General features: G+C 61.5%; 10 protein-coding genes across 10 annotated transcripts; 9 read left to right on the forward strand and 1 right to left on the reverse strand.

Annotated features, from left to right (window-relative positions):
- Positions 1–52: 52 nt before the first annotated feature.
- liz1_10 (Pantothenate transporter liz1) lies at positions 53–2,120 on the forward strand (the record flags this gene model as incomplete). Its single annotated transcript, XM_062773810.1, has 5 exons — positions 53–225; positions 377–498; positions 591–788; positions 977–1,155; positions 1,227–2,120. The coding sequence occupies 5 exons, from the start codon at positions 53–55 to the stop codon at positions 2,118–2,120; spliced, it is 1,566 nt and encodes a 521-aa protein (XP_062629794.1).
- Positions 2,121–3,119: 999 nt separating this feature from the next.
- On the forward strand, positions 3,120–5,707 carry SPAC1F7.11c_8 (putative transcriptional regulatory protein). Its single transcript, XM_062773811.1, has 6 exons — positions 3,120–3,390; positions 3,480–3,558; positions 3,615–3,656; positions 3,696–3,717; positions 3,769–4,176; positions 4,288–5,707. The coding sequence occupies exons 1-6, from the start codon at positions 3,327–3,329 to the stop codon at positions 5,692–5,694; spliced, it is 2,022 nt and encodes a 673-aa protein (XP_062629795.1). The 5' UTR covers positions 3,120–3,326; the 3' UTR covers positions 5,695–5,707.
- A 183-nt stretch (positions 5,708–5,890) lies between these two features.
- On the forward strand, positions 5,891–6,993 carry LOC62_05G007293 (uncharacterized protein; the record flags this gene model as incomplete). Its single annotated transcript, XM_062773812.1, has 3 exons — positions 5,891–5,911; positions 5,979–6,185; positions 6,247–6,993. The coding sequence occupies 3 exons, from the start codon at positions 5,891–5,893 to the stop codon at positions 6,991–6,993; spliced, it is 975 nt and encodes a 324-aa protein (XP_062629796.1).
- A 173-nt stretch (positions 6,994–7,166) lies between these two features.
- On the forward strand, positions 7,167–9,691 carry LOC62_05G007294 (uncharacterized protein; the record flags this gene model as incomplete). The annotated part of the gene is made up of 2 exons (XM_062773813.1): positions 7,167–8,234; positions 8,600–9,691. The coding sequence occupies 2 exons, from the start codon at positions 7,167–7,169 to the stop codon at positions 9,689–9,691; spliced, it is 2,160 nt and encodes a 719-aa protein (XP_062629797.1).
- Positions 9,692–9,883: 192 nt separating this feature from the next.
- LOC62_05G007295 (uncharacterized protein) lies at positions 9,884–11,355 on the forward strand (the record flags this gene model as incomplete). The annotated part of the gene is made up of 2 exons (XM_062773814.1): positions 9,884–10,187; positions 10,222–11,355. The coding sequence occupies exons 1-2, from the start codon at positions 10,185–10,187 to the stop codon at positions 11,353–11,355; spliced, it is 1,137 nt and encodes a 378-aa protein (XP_062629798.1). The 5' UTR covers positions 9,884–10,184.
- Positions 11,356–11,936: 581 nt separating this feature from the next.
- Positions 11,937–12,614, forward strand: LOC62_05G007296 (uncharacterized protein; the record flags this gene model as incomplete). Its single annotated transcript, XM_062773815.1, has 1 exon — positions 11,937–12,614. One exon carries the CDS (start codon positions 11,937–11,939, stop codon positions 12,612–12,614), a length of 678 nt encoding a protein of 225 aa, XP_062629799.1.
- A 35-nt stretch (positions 12,615–12,649) lies between these two features.
- Positions 12,650–14,171, forward strand: LOC62_05G007297 (uncharacterized protein; the record flags this gene model as incomplete). The annotated part of the gene is made up of 2 exons (XM_062773816.1): positions 12,650–12,901; positions 12,939–14,171. The coding sequence occupies 2 exons, from the start codon at positions 12,650–12,652 to the stop codon at positions 14,169–14,171; spliced, it is 1,485 nt and encodes a 494-aa protein (XP_062629800.1).
- A 68-nt stretch (positions 14,172–14,239) lies between these two features.
- Positions 14,240–15,445, forward strand: LOC62_05G007298 (uncharacterized protein; the record flags this gene model as incomplete). The annotated part of the gene is made up of 1 exon (XM_062773817.1): positions 14,240–15,445. One exon carries the CDS (start codon positions 14,240–14,242, stop codon positions 15,443–15,445), a length of 1,206 nt encoding a protein of 401 aa, XP_062629801.1.
- An 801-nt stretch (positions 15,446–16,246) lies between these two features.
- On the forward strand, positions 16,247–16,966 carry LOC62_05G007299 (uncharacterized protein; the record flags this gene model as incomplete). The annotated part of the gene is made up of 1 exon (XM_062773818.1): positions 16,247–16,966. The coding sequence occupies one exon, from the start codon at positions 16,247–16,249 to the stop codon at positions 16,964–16,966; it is 720 nt and encodes a 239-aa protein (XP_062629802.1).
- Positions 16,967–17,100: 134 nt separating this feature from the next.
- YHR112C (putative trans-sulfuration enzyme) lies at positions 17,101–18,322 on the reverse strand (the record flags this gene model as incomplete). The annotated part of the gene is made up of 2 exons (XM_062773819.1): positions 17,101–18,120; positions 18,161–18,322. The coding sequence occupies 2 exons, from the start codon at positions 18,320–18,322 to the stop codon at positions 17,101–17,103; spliced, it is 1,182 nt and encodes a 393-aa protein (XP_062629803.1).
- Positions 18,323–18,595: the final 273 nt, after the last annotated feature.

An 18,595-nucleotide genomic window follows, 5' to 3' on the forward strand; every position in this document is an offset into this window, starting at 1 on the left:
AGCCCGCTTCTTCCCCCCGTTAGCAAAGAACACACTCACGCCGCACACTACTATGGGCTGGAACCCGCTCGCTACTGGCAAGGGCGCCGCGCCCGAGCATGTCACCGACGAGATCAACCCGCCCACCCTCGACCCGCAGGCCGAGGCGGCCATCCAGAAGTCCAAGGAGGAGAAACGCTTCCTCATGAAGCTCGACATCTTCCTGCTTACCTTTGGGTGTATCTCGTGAGTCGTGTGCGTGGGGGCGTGGGGGATGAGGTGGTAGCGGGAGTTGCACAGTGGCACATCGCTGTGGCACCTGCCTCCCTGCCCCACCTCACCTTCACTCCTCCGCGCTTCCTTCACCCTCCCACCACGCCCCGCTCACCCCATGCAGTCAGATCATCAAGTACCTCGACCAGACGAACATCAACACCGCCTATGTCTCTGGCATGTCCGAGGCGCTCAAGTTCGAAGGCAACGAGCTCAACTACTTCAAGACGTACTTCAACATTGGCTGTGAGTGGTGTGGTGTGGCGGTAGCAGTGGGAGCTCAGCATCCCGTCGCCCCGCCTCGTCCTTCCCCTCCCCCACGCCACTAACACCCCCAGACTGTATCTTCCTCATCCCGTCCCAGGTCATCATCACCCGTGTGCGCCCGTCCATCTGGCTCCCGGCCCTCGAGTTCATCTGGGGCGCGCTCACTGGCGTCATTGCGGCCTGCAACACTAGCAAGCAGATCTACGGCGTGCGCGTGCTTATCGGCCTCGCTGAGAGCTCGTGCTACCCTGGTACTGTGACCATGCTTAGTGAGTGGGCAAGGGTTGGTTAGGCGGTCGTAGTGTGGCAAGGTGGCGGCGATGTGGGAATGTGGCATGTGGCGACCTCACAACCGTCGTCGTCCCCGCCGATTTCCACACCACTTTCGCCCCCGACCACTTTTGAGCCGCTCTGGCCTTCTGAAAACGCTGGGGCGCACTACTGACACACGCCCCAGTGACCTGGTACACCCCCCTGGAGATGGCCAAGCGCATCGGCTTCTACCACTCGTGCCAGGCCTTTGGCGGCATGATGTCCGGGGCCATGCAGACGGGCATCATCAGGAGCCTCGAGGGTCGCCACGGCATCCAGGGCTGGCAGTGGACTTTCATTATCAACTGCATCATGACCATCTGCGTGAGTATACCGAAAGTGGCAGAGGTGGCTGTGCCACATTCGACAACGACAACAACTGACCCCCCCTCCAGGTCGCCCTCCTCGGCCCCTTCTTCATCCCCGACTTCCCCGACAAGCCCAACAAGCTGGCCTTCTGGCTCACGGAGCGCGACTACGAGATTGCGCAGGCCCGTCTCCGCCGCTTCCGCCGCGAGTCGCCCAACCCCATCAACTGGCCCACCTTCTGGCGCATGCTCAAGAACCCCATGCTCTACATCATGATCTGGATCTACGTCGGCATGCTGCTTGCGCAGAGTGCAGGAGACTATTTCCAACTCTGGCTGAATAGTCTTGTGCATGAGGATGGCAGCAAGGTGTGGACGAGGACGATGCTCAACGCCATCCCGCTTGGTGGCTACGCGCTCCAGATCGCCGCGGTGTGGTTCTGGTCGTTTGCTTCCGACATTCTCAAGACCCGCTGGACTATTCTGCTCGCGCAGTGCGTCATCGGTATTCCCGGCGCTATTATCATGACCGTGTGGAACGTACCCGACGCGGCCAAGTACTACAGCTACTTCATCCTGTACTGTGTGGCGGCTGGCGGCCCGCCCCTCTGGGCCTGGCTCTCGGATATGTTGCCCTCGGACGCCGAGCAGCGCGCGCTCATTCTCGGCTCGTGCATCACCGCCTTCTACGCCATCAACGCGTGGGCCAACATCCTCATCTACCCCGCCAAGGAGGCGCCGCACTACAAGTTTGGCTGGCCCGTGTCCCTCGCCCTGTGGATCACCTGTGGCCTCTGGGTTGTCGGTCTGCGCATCTACGACATCAAGGTCGTCCGCCCGCGCAACTTCCGGGCCGCGCAGGAGGCGTTCGAGGAGGCCGAGGCCAACGTGCGCGACTCGGTCGAGTACAACGTTGGCGACGACAAGGTCGACGCCGACGGCAAGGTTGACGGCAAGGACGCCGTTCAGCGTGTTTCTTAGGCGTAAGGACGCCGTTCAGTGCGTTGCTTAGGCACAAGGACGCTGTGCAGTGTGTTGTTTGGGCGAGCACTCTCTGCCAAGCGCACCCAAGCTCTCCATAGAAGTGGCACTGGTGACTAGTGCCACGATACCAGCGCGCACAATGCTCGCCCCACCCCAGCTGGGCGAGATACTCGGGAAAGGAGTTGTACTATAGGGACGCGGTGCAGCCTCGAGTCGAGGCGAAGCAATGCATTCGTGAGGATGACTCGTGATCGAGCTACGGGTCTAGGGAGCCAAGAGCGGGTGGGCGGGGTTTCTTCGGCCCGAAGCCGATGACCGCGGCCGGGTATACTGCCAATGCAGCAAGCGTCTCTTGTTGTTCCTCTCCCTCTTCCGCTGCTTGGCGTGGAGGAAAATGTTCCTGTACTAGTCTCGTGACGTGCCCGATGCGTCGTGCGGAACATTTAAGCCTGACAAAGACAGCTTGCAGCAGGCTGCCTCACGACCCGCCAAATGCCACACCCGGTACTGCGAAAAGTCCGACATCGCGGACTTTGGCAAAGATATACAAAAGAGCGACTCGGACTCCGTCTGCGGACACTCCGTCGCCGGGTCGAGCGCAATACACAGCACCGCAGCATCCCCATCATAACCGTAGCGCCAGACCACCTCGGAGTGCCGGGGTGGGCATTGCTCTCTGTCATCGGGCAAGCCCGAGGCACTGCCATTGTGTCTCCGCCGTTGATCTGCTGCGCGCGCCTCAATCCCCGCTTGTTCGTTCGAGTCATGCCCGTGCTGCGCTGCTCGTGTTCTCTGACTCTGCGCCTCTCGGTTAAGGGGCTGTCGTTGCTGCGGGGAATGCATGAGCAAGCCACTGGAATAGCACGATACAGCGTAGATAGTCGACGTTTGTTGTTACGGGATCAAATTTGTCACAGGGGACCTCAAAAGTCTCCCCACCCTGGCTTTACATTCTCGTCGAGCAGCGCGCCCTACCTGCCATATCACATGATGCTAATTGCTCGTTAGGAATACAACCTGCGGTCCCGAACTCCTTCAACAACCCCGAACAACGACGTCGACTACGACTACTGCATTGCACACTCGGTCACATCTCGCACGCACCGACCCCACGGCAATCGCGCCAAAACTGTACAAACGCGTGGACACGACACGGAGCCTACACCCTCTCCGGCACCTCGGACCCACCCCATCGCGCTCCCCATGAGCCCTGCGCAGTCATCGCCAACGGCCCCGCGGCCGACCAAGCGCAAAAAGCCATTGTCATGTACGTTTCCTGCCTGGTGGCTGGCGCACCGGCGGCAGGCGTCGGTCGGCTGCTTCGGCTGTGAGAAGTGACGGCTCACACATACACAGGTGGCGAGTGCCGGCGGCTCAAGCTCAAGTGTGAGCTCAAGTTTCCTTGCGGGCACTGCGTCAAGCGCGGTCTTGGCAGGTGGGTTAGATGCGGAGAGGGCAGAGGCGAGAGGCGAGCGAGGCTGACAAACACAGTATCTGCCCCGATGGCAAGCTGGTGAACGGATCACGGCGGACGTGAGTGTGATGGCGCGGTGCATGGTGCTGACTGGGCAGAAAAATCTTGGCTAGCACGCAGGTGAGCAGGAGACGGTGCATCGATGAGGTCGGCAACTGACGCTGGATGTAGGATCTACATGACCGTATCGCGGCGCTAGAGGAAGCGCTCAAAAAGGCGTCAAGCGCCTCCCATCCGCTGCTGGAGGATGCGCTCTACGCCAACAGGGAGGAGGTCGAGAAGACGAACGGCGCAAACGGCAACGGCGACAACGAGCACACGCCGGGAAGCAGCTCGTCTGGACGCAAGCATTCCCGCTCGCCATCCCCAGTGTCCCGTGGAGGCCCGCTCACCTCCACGGCGCTCTTCCCTCCACCCCCCGCAAGCGCGTATGGCACGCGTGTCAACCCCAACCCACTCGACTTTACCGACCTCGGGCCTCCGTGCTGCAAGCGTGTTCCGGCCGACGCCTCGTACATAGCGCGCAACTTTCTTCCGACACGCGAGATCGGTCACTCGCTGGCCGAGACGTACTTTTCGGTGAGTCACCCGTGTGTGCGCGTGCAGAGAGGCGGCGCGGCTGGGCGTGGCTCGGCTCACATGACGCGATGATGGGCTGTCGCACGAACCCCTCGCTCACACCCCACGCAGACTTTTGGATGGTACACGCAAATCGTCCTCCGGTCACGCTGGGACACGGACCTAGTCCCGCACGTCTACTCGGACATGACGACGCTGATCAAGCCGCAAAAGCTCGCGCTGGTGCTGCTGGTGTACGCCCTCGGCGCCCTCATGGAGCCCTCCAAGGCGCCGCACTCGGACATGGCCAAGGAGCTGTTCTCGGGTGCCCGAGGCGCGCTCTCAGTGGACACGACTCACAGCGTGACCTACGTCCAGTGCATCTACCTGTACTTTACCTACCTCTTGAACGACAAGGAGGACGCGGCGGCCAACAGCGAGGACTGTTGGCCTTTGCTGCGAATGGGTTTGGCCATTGCAGAGGCGATCGGGCTCCACCGCGACGCAGGCAACTGGAACCTCGACGACGAGCGAGCGCTCGAGCGACGTGTCGTGTTCTGGGAGATGCTCACCTGCGACATGCAGCAAAGCATCAGCCTCAGCCGGGCCGTCGGCATTCCCGAGTCTGCAATCGACTGCAAACTCCCCGATACGCCAGAAATCCAGTTCAACAGGAAATGCTTTGAGCTCAACAAGATCATTCGGCGGATCAACGTGAGCTTGACAGACGCATTACCAGCGACGTACTCGCAGGTGTCGTCGATCGACGCTGCACTCGACGCGTTCCAGAGAACATTGCCGGCACAGTTCTTGCCGACCGGCGCGCCGTCCCTCCTTGACATGTCGGACCCATTGCGGCAGAGGGCGGCGTTCCAGCGATACCAGCTGCTGTTGCTCATCAACGAGGCGAAGCTCGCCCTCCACAGGGTATGGTTCATGTCCATCCTCGAGGAGGTGTCGACCGACCCGCTCACCACGCCGCTGAGCAACTCGTACCTTGCGTGTCTCGAGGCGTGTCGCGAGATTGTCTCGCTCGTGCGCAACATCTTGTCGCTCAAGGGCGAGGTTGTCCAGCGCCAGTGGTCGTACTACTCGCACCTGTTCTCAGCGTGCGTGTGTCTCGCGGCGTCGGCGATCCGTGCGCCATCGTCCTCGCTCGCAAAGGCCGTCCTCTCCGAGCTCGAGGCCGGCATCTTGCTGTTCCAGATGTCGAACCGCTCCGAGGTGGCCACGCTCCAACGGCTGCGCGACAAGGCGGCGCAGGCGATCGCCGGTTCGGCCAAGGCTGTCGCCACCGAGGAGCTCGACCTGCTCGGCGCGCGCACGTTTATGCAGTCGGCGTCGAGCCGCCAGCCGTCGTCGCAGATCCAGCCGCCGCTCCCACTCGCATGGGGCATCCTGTCGAGTACGGACGGCACAATCCCAGCCACGGCCGACACGTTCAACCCGCTGCCAGTCAACACGGAGGGCGTGGTCGAGTGGCCCAACTTTGAGATGGAGCAGTTCCTCAACGACTTTGGACCGACGGCGTGGGAGTAGTGTACTAGTAGAATCAAATGTATCATTGCTTACACAGACAAAAAGCGATCGAGGAAGGGAAGGAGGGAAGGGGGAAATGGGGACGGCGGGGCGGGGCGCTTACTGGACTGACTGGGCGCGCGGCGCACAGACCAGCACGCGCGTCAATGTTTATTTACTGTTTGTCACCTCATCCAACTCAACTTGCAACCACAACATGTCTCATCCGTCCAACATGGTGAGTCCACACAGCGACAACAAGCTCACACCAGGCCTCACAGCCAACCAGCCCGACCCCACCGCAGGCATCGGCCCTCCTCCCGCCGCTCCCAAACGAGGTCCTCTCGCATGTCGTCTCCTTCCTCGACACCCGGTCGTGCACGCGCCTCATGCAGGTCAACTCGGCGTTCAACGAGCTGGCAGTCAAGAAGGCCTACTCGCGCCTTTGGCTCTACAAGAGCGGCCATACTGCGCTTCCCCTTCAAGGTCGTGCAGCAGCCCATGCGGAGCATGTCTGCATCGTCGACGTGTTTGCCCACGATCACGACAAGTGCCGTCCTCCCACGGAGGAAGCCCTTCCTAACGGGCTCCTCGGCTGCCCCCCCCCCCCCCCCGAACCTGCACACTCTCCGTCTCCGTCTTGGCACCGGCCCATTCGAAGGGCACCTGCACCTACGCCCCAGCGACTGGCTTTGCGAATCCCTGGCGAACCTCCGCCCTCGCGTGCTCGTGCTTCACAATGCCTTCTTCTCCACCGATGGGAAGAGCGTGCAAGTCTGGCCGGACAGGACGCTCAGCCACGGACTGAGGTCTTCCGTCGAGCGGCTGGTGCTTGTCCTCTCTCCCGGGGCCAGCGGACCGCGTTACAACTATGAATGCGACCTGTTGTACCTCATCGATGACTGCACCACCGACGTAACATTTGTCATGTTGTCGCAAGGCCAGGGAAACCACCGAACGCAGGGCGAGGTCCTCCGCTGGCTGCCCGAGATAGCCGAACAACTCAGCGACTTTGAACAGCACTATCGCGTGACCTTTGTCAACGCCGGATGGGCGGATCCCGAGCAAGCGAACGATGAGATGACCAACATGACGGTGCACGGCAACAAGGACAAGCGCCCTGCGATCAAGGCTAGGCAGCAGCAGATTGAAAGCACGTTCCGCAAACAGGTGGCGCGCCACTGCCGCGAGTTCGATTTTGACGCCGAGGCTATTGCACGCCGCCAGGACCTGATCCGCTTCATCACGATGGAGGAGCACCTCGCCGAGCCTGGAGTGCTGGACGTGTTCGACGCCGACGAGCTGGCGGGGTTGCGTTAAGTACAGTCTCGGATGTCGCCGACGCCTGGCCTGGTGGCGATGTCATGAGGTAGCTGTAACCAGAGTGGAGGTGGCGTAAGGCCAGGGCGCGGTCGGATCGTCTCTAACCTTTTACTCACCTCACATCAACTCCAGCACACAATGGTAAGACAGCTCTACGAGCCCAGCCTGACATGCAGTCCGAGCAGACAACAGCCGTGGGCAGCGCCGATGCCCTGCACCCACGCCTGCCGGCCGAGCTCCTCTCCCTCGTCATCACCCACCTCGACACGCAGTCCCGTGCGCGCCTGCTGCGTGTCAACTCGGCCCTGCACGCGCTGGCAGTCAAGGCCACCTATTCACGCCTGCGCCTCTTCAGCCATCCGCGCGACACAAAGCAGCAGCCGCTGCCGCTACAAGGGCGTAACGCGCCCTCGTACGCAGCGCACGTTGTCTTTGTTGACGTGCCGGCGCACCCGCTCAAGGGGTGCTGTTGGCCGATAGATGGGTGCACCTCGAAGCAAGAGGACGCACTCCTCGCCCGTGGCCTGCTCGGTACACTGCCCAACCTGCGCACGCTGCGCCTCCATCTTGGCCAGGGCAGGCTCGAGGGCCTCCTGCACGACGACATGGACGCCTTCCCCTGCCCTGCGGTTTCGAGCCTCCGCCCCCGCACGCTTGTGGTGCGCGGTGCCGTCTTCCGCGCCGATGAGGAGAGCTTCCTCGCCGAGCCAGAAAGCACCCTCTCCGACGGGCTGGTCAGTTCACTCGAGCACCTCGTTTGCGTCGTCTCCGCGGGGACCGACGGGGACGGATACTCTATCCAGAGTGGCATCGTTCGCCTGATCGGCGCGCAGATGACCTCGGCGACGTTTGTCTTCTTCACGCCGGACCGGCACGCGCGTGTGCTTCCCGCGTCGGACGACGTGGTGGACGAGGTCGAGTGGTGGCTCGAAGCTGTGGCTGGGGAGATTGGGTCGCACGCGCCGCTCGACAACTGCCGCCTGACATTCGTCAATGCCGGAGCTGTGGGCGCGTTGGATGGTGGCGACGAGGACGCGGGCGCAGGGACCGTGGGCGTGAGTGGCGCCAAGCAGCGCAGCCTTGAGAGCTACTTCCGCGAGGAGGTGGCGAAGAGGTGCCGAGAGATTGGCCTAGACGACCGCACCATCGCCCGCCGTCAAGAGTCGATCCGGTTTATCACGATGGACGAGTACCTTGTCGAACCAGAGTCGTTGGACGTGTTCGACGCGGACGAGCTGGTGGGGTGGCGGTGATCGAGTGTTGCTGGTAGAGACATGCGACCTCCCCGCCCACTCAACAACCATCGTAGAAGAGAGATTGTATAAGCACTGTCGCTCGAAGATGTAACTGCGTAGAGCATGCACCACGCAATGCGACCACAGCTGGAAGTAATCGCTCGCAGAGCTGAGTCAGAGTGGCTTGGGCGCACGCCCAGATGCGCCACACGCTCGAGCCACCCTTCGCACAGACCGCACCGCCACATGACCGCCGGCAGTGCGCTCGACCCACGCGTATTTAATCGCTCCAGCGCCGCTGGTCTCAACAACACTCCGGAACAACACTCAATGGTAAGACTGCGCCAAGTCCCAGTCTGACACCGCAGTCCGAGCCAGCCGCCTTTGCGACCACCGACACCCTCGGTGCCCTCATCCCGCCACTGCCAAACGAGATCCTCGCCCATGTCATCGGCTTCCTCGACACGCAATCGCGCGCACGCCTGCTGCAGGTCAACTCGGCCTTCTACGCGCTGGCCCTCGTGCCCACGTACACGCATCTACGGCTGTTCGATCACGCAATAGGCGACCGCGCGCCGCTCCCATTACAGGGCCGCGCGGCGGTGCACGCGACCCATGTGCGCCTGATCGACACCTGCCCGCACCCGACAAGCGCGTGTGCCCTGCCCCTCGGGTACAACTATGACTCGGAGCACTTCCTCACATATGGCCTGTTGGGGTGCGCGCTCCCCCACCTCCGCTCCCTCCGCCTCCGCCTCCTCACGACCGAGTGGTACGATAACCTCCTGCACCGGACCTTCCTCGGCGCGCTATGCCCTGCCCTAGCCAACCTCCGCCCCACCACGCTCGTCATTCGGGACGCGACGCTGCTCGCAGACGAGGAAAGCCTGCTTGCTGACCCGGCCGGCACGATGCCCCAGCAGCTGATTGACGCGGTGGAGCACCTCGTCGTTGTCCTCTCCGACCGGTGCGACGAGAGCGACGTCGAGGGCGGCAGTGATGCCGGCGAAGCTACCATGGAGACGGACTCCCCGTTGATAGGCCAGCGAATGGCGGCTGCCACTTTCGTCCTCATGACCGACTCCCGCGGTGAACGTTTCCGTTCTCCCATCAGCTTGGTCCGACTTTGGCTGTCCAGCTTCGTGCAGCGGATCAGCGCGAACAGATTCAGCAAAATTCGCCTGACTCTCGTCAACACCGAAGCGGCGAGGGAGGAACCCGCTGCAGAGGGTGAGCCCGAGCCCGAGCCCGACGGCACTGCGGTGGACGACAGCCACGAAAGCTGGTTCAGGAAGGAGCTGGCGCGCCATTGCCGCACCGTTGGCATGGACGATGCTGTCGTAGCCCGCCGCCAAGAGTTGGTCAGGTTCATCAGCATGGACGAGTTTCTCGCCGAGCCGGGCGTGCTCGATGTGTTCGAGGTGGACGAGCTGGATGGGTGGTGGGGCACAGGCTTGTAATCAGATCGTGTGCGACTTTTGGCGGTGATGTCATTTGAAGATAAGGCAGCCAGCAATCCGCAACGAACTCGCATTTGAAGACCGTTGCTACCCAACTTTGACCACCTCACTTCGACTCTGACAAAACTGATGGTAAGGAAGGAGGGGGTCCTGATGATCTGACCCGACATTACAGGTCGAGCCGTCCCGTCCCAAGCAGTAGGTACACGCGACCTCGGCGCGCTGGGCAGGTTACCGAACGAGCTGCTCACCCTCAAGACCTCACCGGTGAAACTACGGCACGCCGCCAGCAATCCGTCCCATTATCACCATGGACGAGTATTGCCGAGCCGAGAGTGTTCGATGCGTTCGAGCCTGACGAGCTAGGAAGCTGGTGTGAGACAGCGGATGTAGGCGCTAGCAGTGATGTCACTGTCTGAGCTGGGCAGGCGTCAAGCTTGCACCGCCCCACCTCGTTCTTCACTCATCTCAACTTCGACTCAAACAACACACAATGGTGAGTGGAACGACGGCTCAGGCTGACGCTGCAGTGTGACCCTGCACCAGACCGCCTCCCTGCCACTCTCGGCGCCCTGGGCAAGCTGCCGACCGAGCTGTTCCTCCAGGTGGCCGCCTTGCTCGACATCCAGAGCCGCGCCCGCCTCCTCCGTCTCAATTCGGCCTTCTATTCTCTAGCAGCCGCGTCTGCCTACTCAAACCTGCTCCTCTTTACAACCCAACCCCTGGGCGCCCCTTTAACCCTTCCGCTGCAAGGATGCGCCGCCGTGCACGCTGAGCACGTCCGCGTCATCGACGTCTTCACCCACCCGCAGCACACGTGCCGAACCGTGAAGAGCACCCGGCTCGACGACGACATTTCCGTCTCCCATTTCCTCGGACACGACCTCCCGAACCTACGCACCCTCCACCTCCACATCGACGATAGGTACCTCCATTCGTCGGACGACAGCAGTAACTTTACTTGCTGGGCTATCCAGTACCTCTGCCCGCCGGTTGTTGTGGTGCATAGCCGCATGTTCCACGGCAGTGAAATCAGCTTTGCCTCTCCGCCACCTGAGCCACCTGAAGGTTCCGTCCAAGAGGAGCGCGACTTGGTCGGGGAACGCCTTGTCTGTGTCCTCGAGGAGGGGTGGCGCCGCAACATCTGGAGCAATGTCGAGGAATGCCTCATAAGCATGGTCGGCGAGCGCACGACCTCGGCCACCTTTGTCCTCCGTGCGCCGGTTGTGCGCGGAAGAGTCTTGGGGCTGTGCGGAGAGGCAGCCAAGGGCGGAGGGGTGCCCGATATTTACGATGCCTTCGACCTGTACGATGCAGTCGAGCTCGACGCGACGCCCGTCGAGCTCGACTCGAGTTTTCTGGCCGAGATGGTCGGGTACATCGGCCACCATGAACCCCTCGACCACTGCAGCGTGACAATCGTCAATGCCGGATGGGTTGGCCCCGGGCAGGCGGACGAGGAGACGGCGAATCGGCTCGAGATTGAACGCTCGTTCCGCGAGGCTGTGAACAAGAGGTGCTGCGAAATTGGCCTCGACGCCGAGGCGACGGCCCGCCGCCAGGAGATGATTCGGTTCATCACCATGCGCGAGTACCTCGCTGAGCCGGGCGTGCTGGACGTGTTTCACCCAACAGAGATTGCAGAGTGGCTGCGACAGGGGTAGCGCCCTTATGCAGCGATCAGCGTCGCTGTAGCACTGCATAAATGCTGAAGGGGCGTTGCGTTGCGTTGCTGTTGTCCACTCACTCTCAACAAAGCCCACTCGATGGTAAGCACGGAAGGAGGACGTCTCACCTGACACTGCAGCCTAACCCAGCACCCCACAACAAGTCCACCCTCGCTGCACTCGACAAGCTGCCAGTCGAGCTGCTCTCTCTCGTCCACTCCTTTCTGGACGTTCAGAGCCGTGCCCGTCTCCTTCAAGTCAACTCGGCCCTCCACGCGGCGACGATCCCAGCAGCCTACTCGCAGCTACGCCTCTTCCACAGACGGGCACCAACTGCCCTCCCGCTACAAGGCCGTACTGCATCTTACGCCGCCCACGTCGAGGTACTTGAGGTGGATCTTCACTCCAAGACGCAGTGTCAATGTCGTCGTCGCCCTAGGACTCGCTCCCGCACAGGCATTTGTCCCCTCCTTGGCTGCGCCCTCCCACACCTTCGTGCCCTCCGCCTCCACCTCGATCCCTACGAAGATGAAGATTACCGACACCACGCCATTGCCAACACACTCTGCCCCGCTGTTATGGACCTCCGCCCCCGGGTGCTCGTCTTGCGCAATATGACCCTCTTCCTTTGCGACGAGGAGAAACTCTGGGATTGGCAAGAGATGGACGAGCAGGGAAGCCTGTTCGAGACCGAGGCGATGCTTGAGGAGGAGGCGATCGACTCCGTCGAGCGACTCGTCTGCGTCCTCACCGACGTGCAGATTGAGTCAAGCCCAAACGGCCACCCTACGACGGTAAATATCTTGCGCCTTATCGGCCAGAGCACAACCGACGTAACCTTCGTATTCTGGAGCCCTCACCGCCACGCAGAGTTCATGATCGGCTTCTACCAAGAAGACATAGTCGGAATTTGGCTGCAGTGCCTGGCCGGAGAGCTCGCCAGTTCTCAACTCGAGGACTGCGCAGTCACATTTGTCAATGCTGGTGCTGTATGGTGGCGTGGCGCCGAGTACGTTGACGACGGGCAGTCGGAGGAAGGCGAGGGAGACGACGACGCCGACTATGATCCCGACACCAAACAACGGCGCGTCGAGCGCTGGATCCGCTCCGAGGTGGCCGACAGTAGCAGTGATCTCAACGACGAGACGGCAGCCCGCCGTCAAGACTCGATCCGTTTCCTCAGCATGGGCGAGTATCTCGCTGAGCCGGGCGTGCTGGACGTGTTTGACCCGGCCGAGATTGCAGGATGGCTGTGACAGGAATGACCATACCAAGTGTTTGAAGAGATGGCATGCATGAAGTGTTGGATGTGTGCGCTGCCACAAGGGCCGAGAGCGAGTACATAAAGGGTCGGCTCCACTTCTACTTTGCTTCATGTCACTCTTATCACGACTCTGCCTACCTGAAGAACGTCGCTCGGATCTGCGACGATGTATACCAAACATGCTCGAGCGCCCGCTCGACCACCTACCCTAATTGGAGAGGCGTTGCGTTGCCCTTTGTCTTCTACAAACCCACAATCAACTCCCTCAATACACCGATGGTGAGTAACGGCGAGGATTCCAGCCTGAACACTGCAGTCTGAGCTAGGCCCTCGCATCAAGGGCAAGCGCAAGGGCAAGCGCAAGGCCAAGGCCAAGGCCAAGGTCACCCTCGGCCCGCTCGGCAAGCTGTCCGCCGAGCTCCTCTCCTTGGTCCTTTCCTTCCTCCCCATCAAGAAACGTGCCCGCCTCCTTCTCGTCAACTCGGCCTTCTATGCCGCCATAATCCCAATACTCTACTCGCACCTGAGTATCTTCCACCAGATCTTTGATCCACCAATGCAAGGCCGTGCCGCCGCTTACGGAGCCTACGTCGAGGTACTTGACCTGTACGATCACCACGAGGACGAATGTCACTGCAGTCGTCAAGCTCAAACACTCGCACGAAGAGGGATTTGCCCCTACCTCGAATGCGCCCTCCCACGCCTCCGAGCACTTCGCCTCCACCTTGACCTTACGGGGAGGGAAATCCACGACCCCCACCATGAACCTGGAACGACCTGTCAAGCAACCATGGGCATCCGCCCGGACATGCTCATCTTGCGGGATGTACCTCTCTTCTTGGCCGAGGAGGATGATATCCTCGGCCCCGAGATCATGCTTGCACAAGAGGTTATCGACTCGGCCCAGCACCTCGTCTGTGTCCTCACCAGCCAATTCACTCCCGGCCACTGGGAGGGCGAAGACACCACTGGCCACATCATGCGACTGGTCGGGAAGTGCACAACCGACCTAACCTTCGTATTTTGGACGCGTGGCAGTCAAGAGCTCTTCATTGTTCACTCCAGGGGCATCGATGCGACGGGGTTCTGGCTGAGCAACCTGGTCGTCGACATCACGGACCCGAACTTGGAAGACTGCAACGTCACGTTTGTGAACGCCGGCTCGGCCTGGTTTCAGTTCGCCGAGTTCCTCGATGACCGGCAGCCTGATGAGGAGGACTACGACGTTCACCCCGAGGCCTTGCCGAGCGTGGAGAGCCAACACCGCCGCGTCGAGCGCTGGTTCCGCTCCCAAGTGGAGGAGAGGTGTCTTGAACGAGGCTTCGACGACGAGGCGATATGGTGCCGTCAAGACTCGATTCGGTTCATCACCGTGGACGAGTACCTCGCCGAACCCGCAGTCCTCGACGTGTTCGATTTGGCAGAGCTGGTGGCGTGGAAGAAGGACAACGCATGGCCCTATTGGGACTGGGATGTCATCTGGAGGATGGAGGAACGGGCCGAGTGGTTGAGGGACAGGATAATCGAGGAAGAAGCATCGACAGAGTGATGTCATCGCGGCCAAAGTCAACAAGATAAGATCCACCCGTGTTGCTACAATCACTTTCACATCACACCATGCGTAAAAGTACAAGGCTACAACGTCTCGACCAAACGTCGCGGCCTGAATCATCTGGTCCTGTGTATGCAGCCACGCCCATCGCGACCGTGACGCTCGGCGCCCTCGATGCCCTACCGGCCGAGCTGCTCATGTTCCTCATCTCCCTGCTCGACACCCAGAGCCTTGCGCGTCTCTTGCAGCTCAATTCGGCCTTCTACGCACTCGCCATCGACACAGTCTATACCCACATCCGCGTCTTTGGCGCTTGCCGCCCGCCGCCCGCTATACCGCTGCAGGGCCGCAACGTGCACCTCGCCAAGCTCGTCCGCCGGGTCGACGTGCACGCGCACGGCGTCTCCGAGTGCGCCATCCCTCCCACCTGTCCTTCCTACGCGGCGTTCGTCAAGGAGTTCGGCTTCTTGGGTCCACTGCCGCACATGCACACCCTCCGTATCTACATCGACGCCCCTGATATTCGTCGACGGGGGGAGAATGCTCGGGTGCACATCGGCCACGAAGAGTTGCCCTGCTCGATCCTCGCCAACCTCCGGCCCAGGAAGCTAATCCTGCGTGGACCGACACTGTTTGCCTCTTGGCCCCGTCTATTGGCCGATCCAGAGTTCAGGATGCACGGGGAGCTGATTGAGCGCGTCGAGCAGCTCGTCGTTGTCCTCGAGGAAGACTCGAAGCACGGCCACGTCATGATCAACACGGCACTTCTGCTGGAAGTCGGCCAGTGCATGACCCAGGCAACATTTGTCTTCTTGCCGCTGCGACGCGGGAAGCGGATTCTGCAGTCGTGGTCCCCCAAACGTTTCGTTTTCAACTTGGTGAGAGGGCTGATCGACCATGTCCTCCAGAGTGATCCGGACCATAGACTCCGTTTGACCTTCGTCAATGTCAGTGTGGTCGGACGGCGGCCAGCGAGTGGCGGCGCAACGAACGCTGAGGATGATGACGACGAGTCTGGCGAGGAAGCCAACAACCCTGATGGTGGCGACGGCGACGACGACGATGAGCCGAGCCTGAACGCCACCAGGCAGCGGACCTTTGAGCGCCTGATCCGCGGTCAGGTGGAATCCTCGAATGCCCAACGTGGTAGCCTCGCTTACGATGTGACCCGCCGTCACGAGATGATCCGGTTCATTACTATGGACGAATACCTGGCCGAGCCCGGCATACTGGACGTGCTGGATGCGGATGAGCTGTCAGAGTGGCTGTGATTCGATAACCATCCACGGTGATGTCATGCCAAGAACGGCGGTCCTGTGAAACGCGGTCCACTCAACCAGACGGACACACCGCCTCCTCACCCGCGGATAAATACACGGTTGCCTTTGCCTCCCATCCTCACTTTGACCCTCATCAGCGTTATGGTAAGAGTAGACGTCGTCCCAGTCTGACAGCGAAGGCCGAACAACCAGCTCCTGCTCCTACGACCGCTGTCAAACCCCCGGCTGCAGCTCCACCGGTGGAAGTGGCCCCACCCCCGGCATCGGCCTCAGTCACCCTCGGCGCACTCTCAAAGCTACCGGCCGAGCTCCTCTCACTTGTCATCTTCTTCCTCGACTTCCAGAGCCGCGCTCGGCTTCTTCAACTCAACTCGGCCTTCTACGCCGTGGCTGTTAAGGCTGTTTATGCCCATGTGCGGCTGTGGCGCTCTGCTCTGCCAGATCTACCTAGGATCAGGTATAAGGGCCGCGGCAAGCACATCAGGCTGGTCGAAGCGTACCACCATGACGACCACATTTGCGGACGATTAGACGAACATTCTCTAGGTCGCTACCAAGCGCGCTATCCCCTCGAGGTTGATTCACATCGACACTCTGCGCCTACAACTTGAGACAGGAATTGACCAAATCGGGTATTTGCATTGGGCGTCTAATCCTGATGAATGTTCGGACTTGTCCCATCTTCGTCCCCGGACCCTTGTTATCCGTGGTGCATTGTTCGATGGACACGATGGGCCTGACGTGCGTAATGACCGCTCTCTCTTCGACAATCCCAACACCCTCGGCGAGGAGATGTTACGGTCCGTGGCAACACTTGTCTGCGTCCTGCCTTCTAATCCCATCGGTTATGACGAATTGGATCTCAAGATTCGCGGGACCATCGTCAAATTCACCGGCAAGAACACAACGGACACGACGCATGTCTTGTGGACACCCCGGCGCGGGCAGCGGTACATTCCACCTCGCAGAGACGACCGCGGGAAAATCAAGTCGTGGCTGCGGCTCTCCCTCACTGCGGTCGCGTGGCGCATCGCGACCGGGTTTGAGAACTGCAGGTTCACACTGGTGAATGTTGGCGCCGTTAGTGCAAAGGATGCCGAGGTCGAGCACGACATTGCTGCCTGGGACGTAGAGGCTGATCGCGTCCCGGAGTCATGGCACTGGCTGCACAAAGGCGACTACTTGCCCCGTGACAGCGAGGGCGATGACTACTACGACAGCGACGACGACGGTGATGATGATGGTACACGTGAGGACGGCGGAGAGAAGACACAGCATGATGGCCTATCACAACCACATACCGTCGAGCCCGGCGAAGAGGTGCGAGCTGCCCGGATCGAAGCGGGTTTTCGGAGCCAGGTGGCCCGTTACTGCCGCGAGGCCGGCCTGGACGACGAGGCGACGCGGAAGCGGCAAGAGTTGATACGGTTCATCACGATGGACGAGTACTTTGCAGAGCCTGGCCTGCTCGACGTCTTTGACGCCGAGGAGCTGGCTCCGTGGCTTACATAGCTCATAGCAATGATGGCAACGGTTGTTTGTGATGTCACGCCATGGATGAGCTAGTGTTATGTATTGCATGCCGTCATTGAAACACCTTCCGTATCAGTGCCCATCCTAGCAACCTGCAACGGTCATATGCAGCTCTACCTCCGTAGCGCCTCAAACCCGGCCAGCAAGTCCGCCTGGAGGTCCTCCAAGTCCTCAACCCCAACACTGACGCGGAGGACGCGCTCGTCGATCTTCTCGTCAGACAGGGCGCGCCACTCGATGAGCGACTCGACGCCGCCGAGTGATGTGGCGTGGTGGAACAGGCCAAGCTTGGACGGGAGGCGGCGGGCGTCGTCGGGCGTCTGGAGCCAGATGGCGAACACTGGCCCGTAGCCGTTTGGCATCTGTTGCTGGAGCCAGCTGCCCTCCTGCTTTGCCTCGGGCTGCAGGCTGGCGTGCTGCACGCGGGCGACGACACTTGCCGGCGAGTCGGGCTTGAGCCGCTCCGCCTCGAGCCACTGGACCAGCGCGGTGGCGGTCTCGCTCTGCCGCTTGACGCGGAGCGACAGGGTGCGCAGCGACCGCAGGCCCAGCCAGCCCTCCAGGCTCCCCATCACCCCGCCGAGGAGGTACCTGTCGTTCTTGAGGTCCTCGTACCACGCGGCCGTGTGCGGCGCGACGGCGATGACGCCGCACAGCAAGTCCGAGTGGCCGCCGAGGTACTTTGTGCCCGAGTGCACGACAGCGTCGGCACCCCACGCGAACGGGTCGAGCAGGGGTGGGGGCGCAAACGTCGCGTCGACAGTGAGGTATGCGCCGAGCGAGCGCGCCTTGGCGGAGTAGAAGGCGAGGTCGCGCGCCTCGCCGGTAGGGTTAAGCGGCGTCTCGATGTGGATCACGTCCCCTGGTCTGAGCTTGTCGAGCTCGTCGAGCCCGACGGCCTCGAGGCCCGTCAGGCGGGTCAGGATGCGGATGACCCCAAACGCGCCGTGGTATCCGTCTCCGATGGCGATGCGCTTCGGGTTCAGGTGGACCAGGAGGGCGTGGAAGGCTGCGAGGCCAGAGCCGTAGGTCAGTGCTGGGCCGCCCAGCAGCGAAGAGAGCACGGCCTCGAGGCGCGTCGTGTTGGGCGCCGTGTAGCGCGAGTACCCGTGCGAGTCGTGCGGTGCGGCTGGCTGGAGGGTCAGTAGGACGGAAGACAACGGCACCACTCACGTCCGTGTTGTCCCATCGCTTCAGCGCGTCCGGGTCAGACGAGTACGCAAACGTCGTGGACACGTGCATCGCCGGCGCGACGGCCCTGTGGGCCGAGATGCCGTCGTCGGCGTGTACGGCGCGCGAGGCGAGGCCGAGGCGGGAGACGTCTTTGGGCGACATGGCGGGGGTGGTAGGGGGATGTCTATGGCGTCAGAGAGCCGTCGAGTCGCGCGGCTGCCGTTGTTGTTACTCGATACGAGGTGTGAGCTGTTGATGCTGTGGTTGAAGCTATGCCGGCGTCCTATCCTCGTCGACGATGGATGAGCGGGCAAGCGACTTTTCCTATGGCGTCATCGCTGTCCACCTGCCTGTCGGCCCGCCGGATCTCTCCCCGGCCTCCACTCCGCCGCCGAGGTCCGTGTCACGGCACCCACCGACGGGCTGGTCTGCAGC

Source organism: Vanrija pseudolonga, chromosome 5, assembly GCF_020906515.1.
Source record: "Vanrija pseudolonga chromosome 5, complete sequence".
In the NCBI taxonomy this organism is placed as follows: Eukaryota; Fungi; Basidiomycota; class Tremellomycetes; order Trichosporonales; family Trichosporonaceae; genus Vanrija; species Vanrija pseudolonga.

What these genes read in the sequence shown, in the direction of transcription:
- SPAC1F7.11c_8 (XM_062773811.1), top strand. Translation starts at nt 3,327, where the DNA reads ATGAGCCCTGCGCAGTCATCGCCAACGGCCCCGCGGCCGACCAAGCGC. An exon ending in GTGAACGGATCACGGCGGAC is followed by an intron (nt 3,657 to 3,695) that starts GTGAGTGTGATG and finishes CTGACTGGGCAG; the next exon opens with AAAAATCTTGGCTAGCACGC. An exon ending in TGGCCGAGACGTACTTTTCG is followed by an intron (nt 4,177 to 4,287) that starts GTGAGTCACCCG and finishes CACCCCACGCAG; the next exon opens with ACTTTTGGATGGTACACGCA.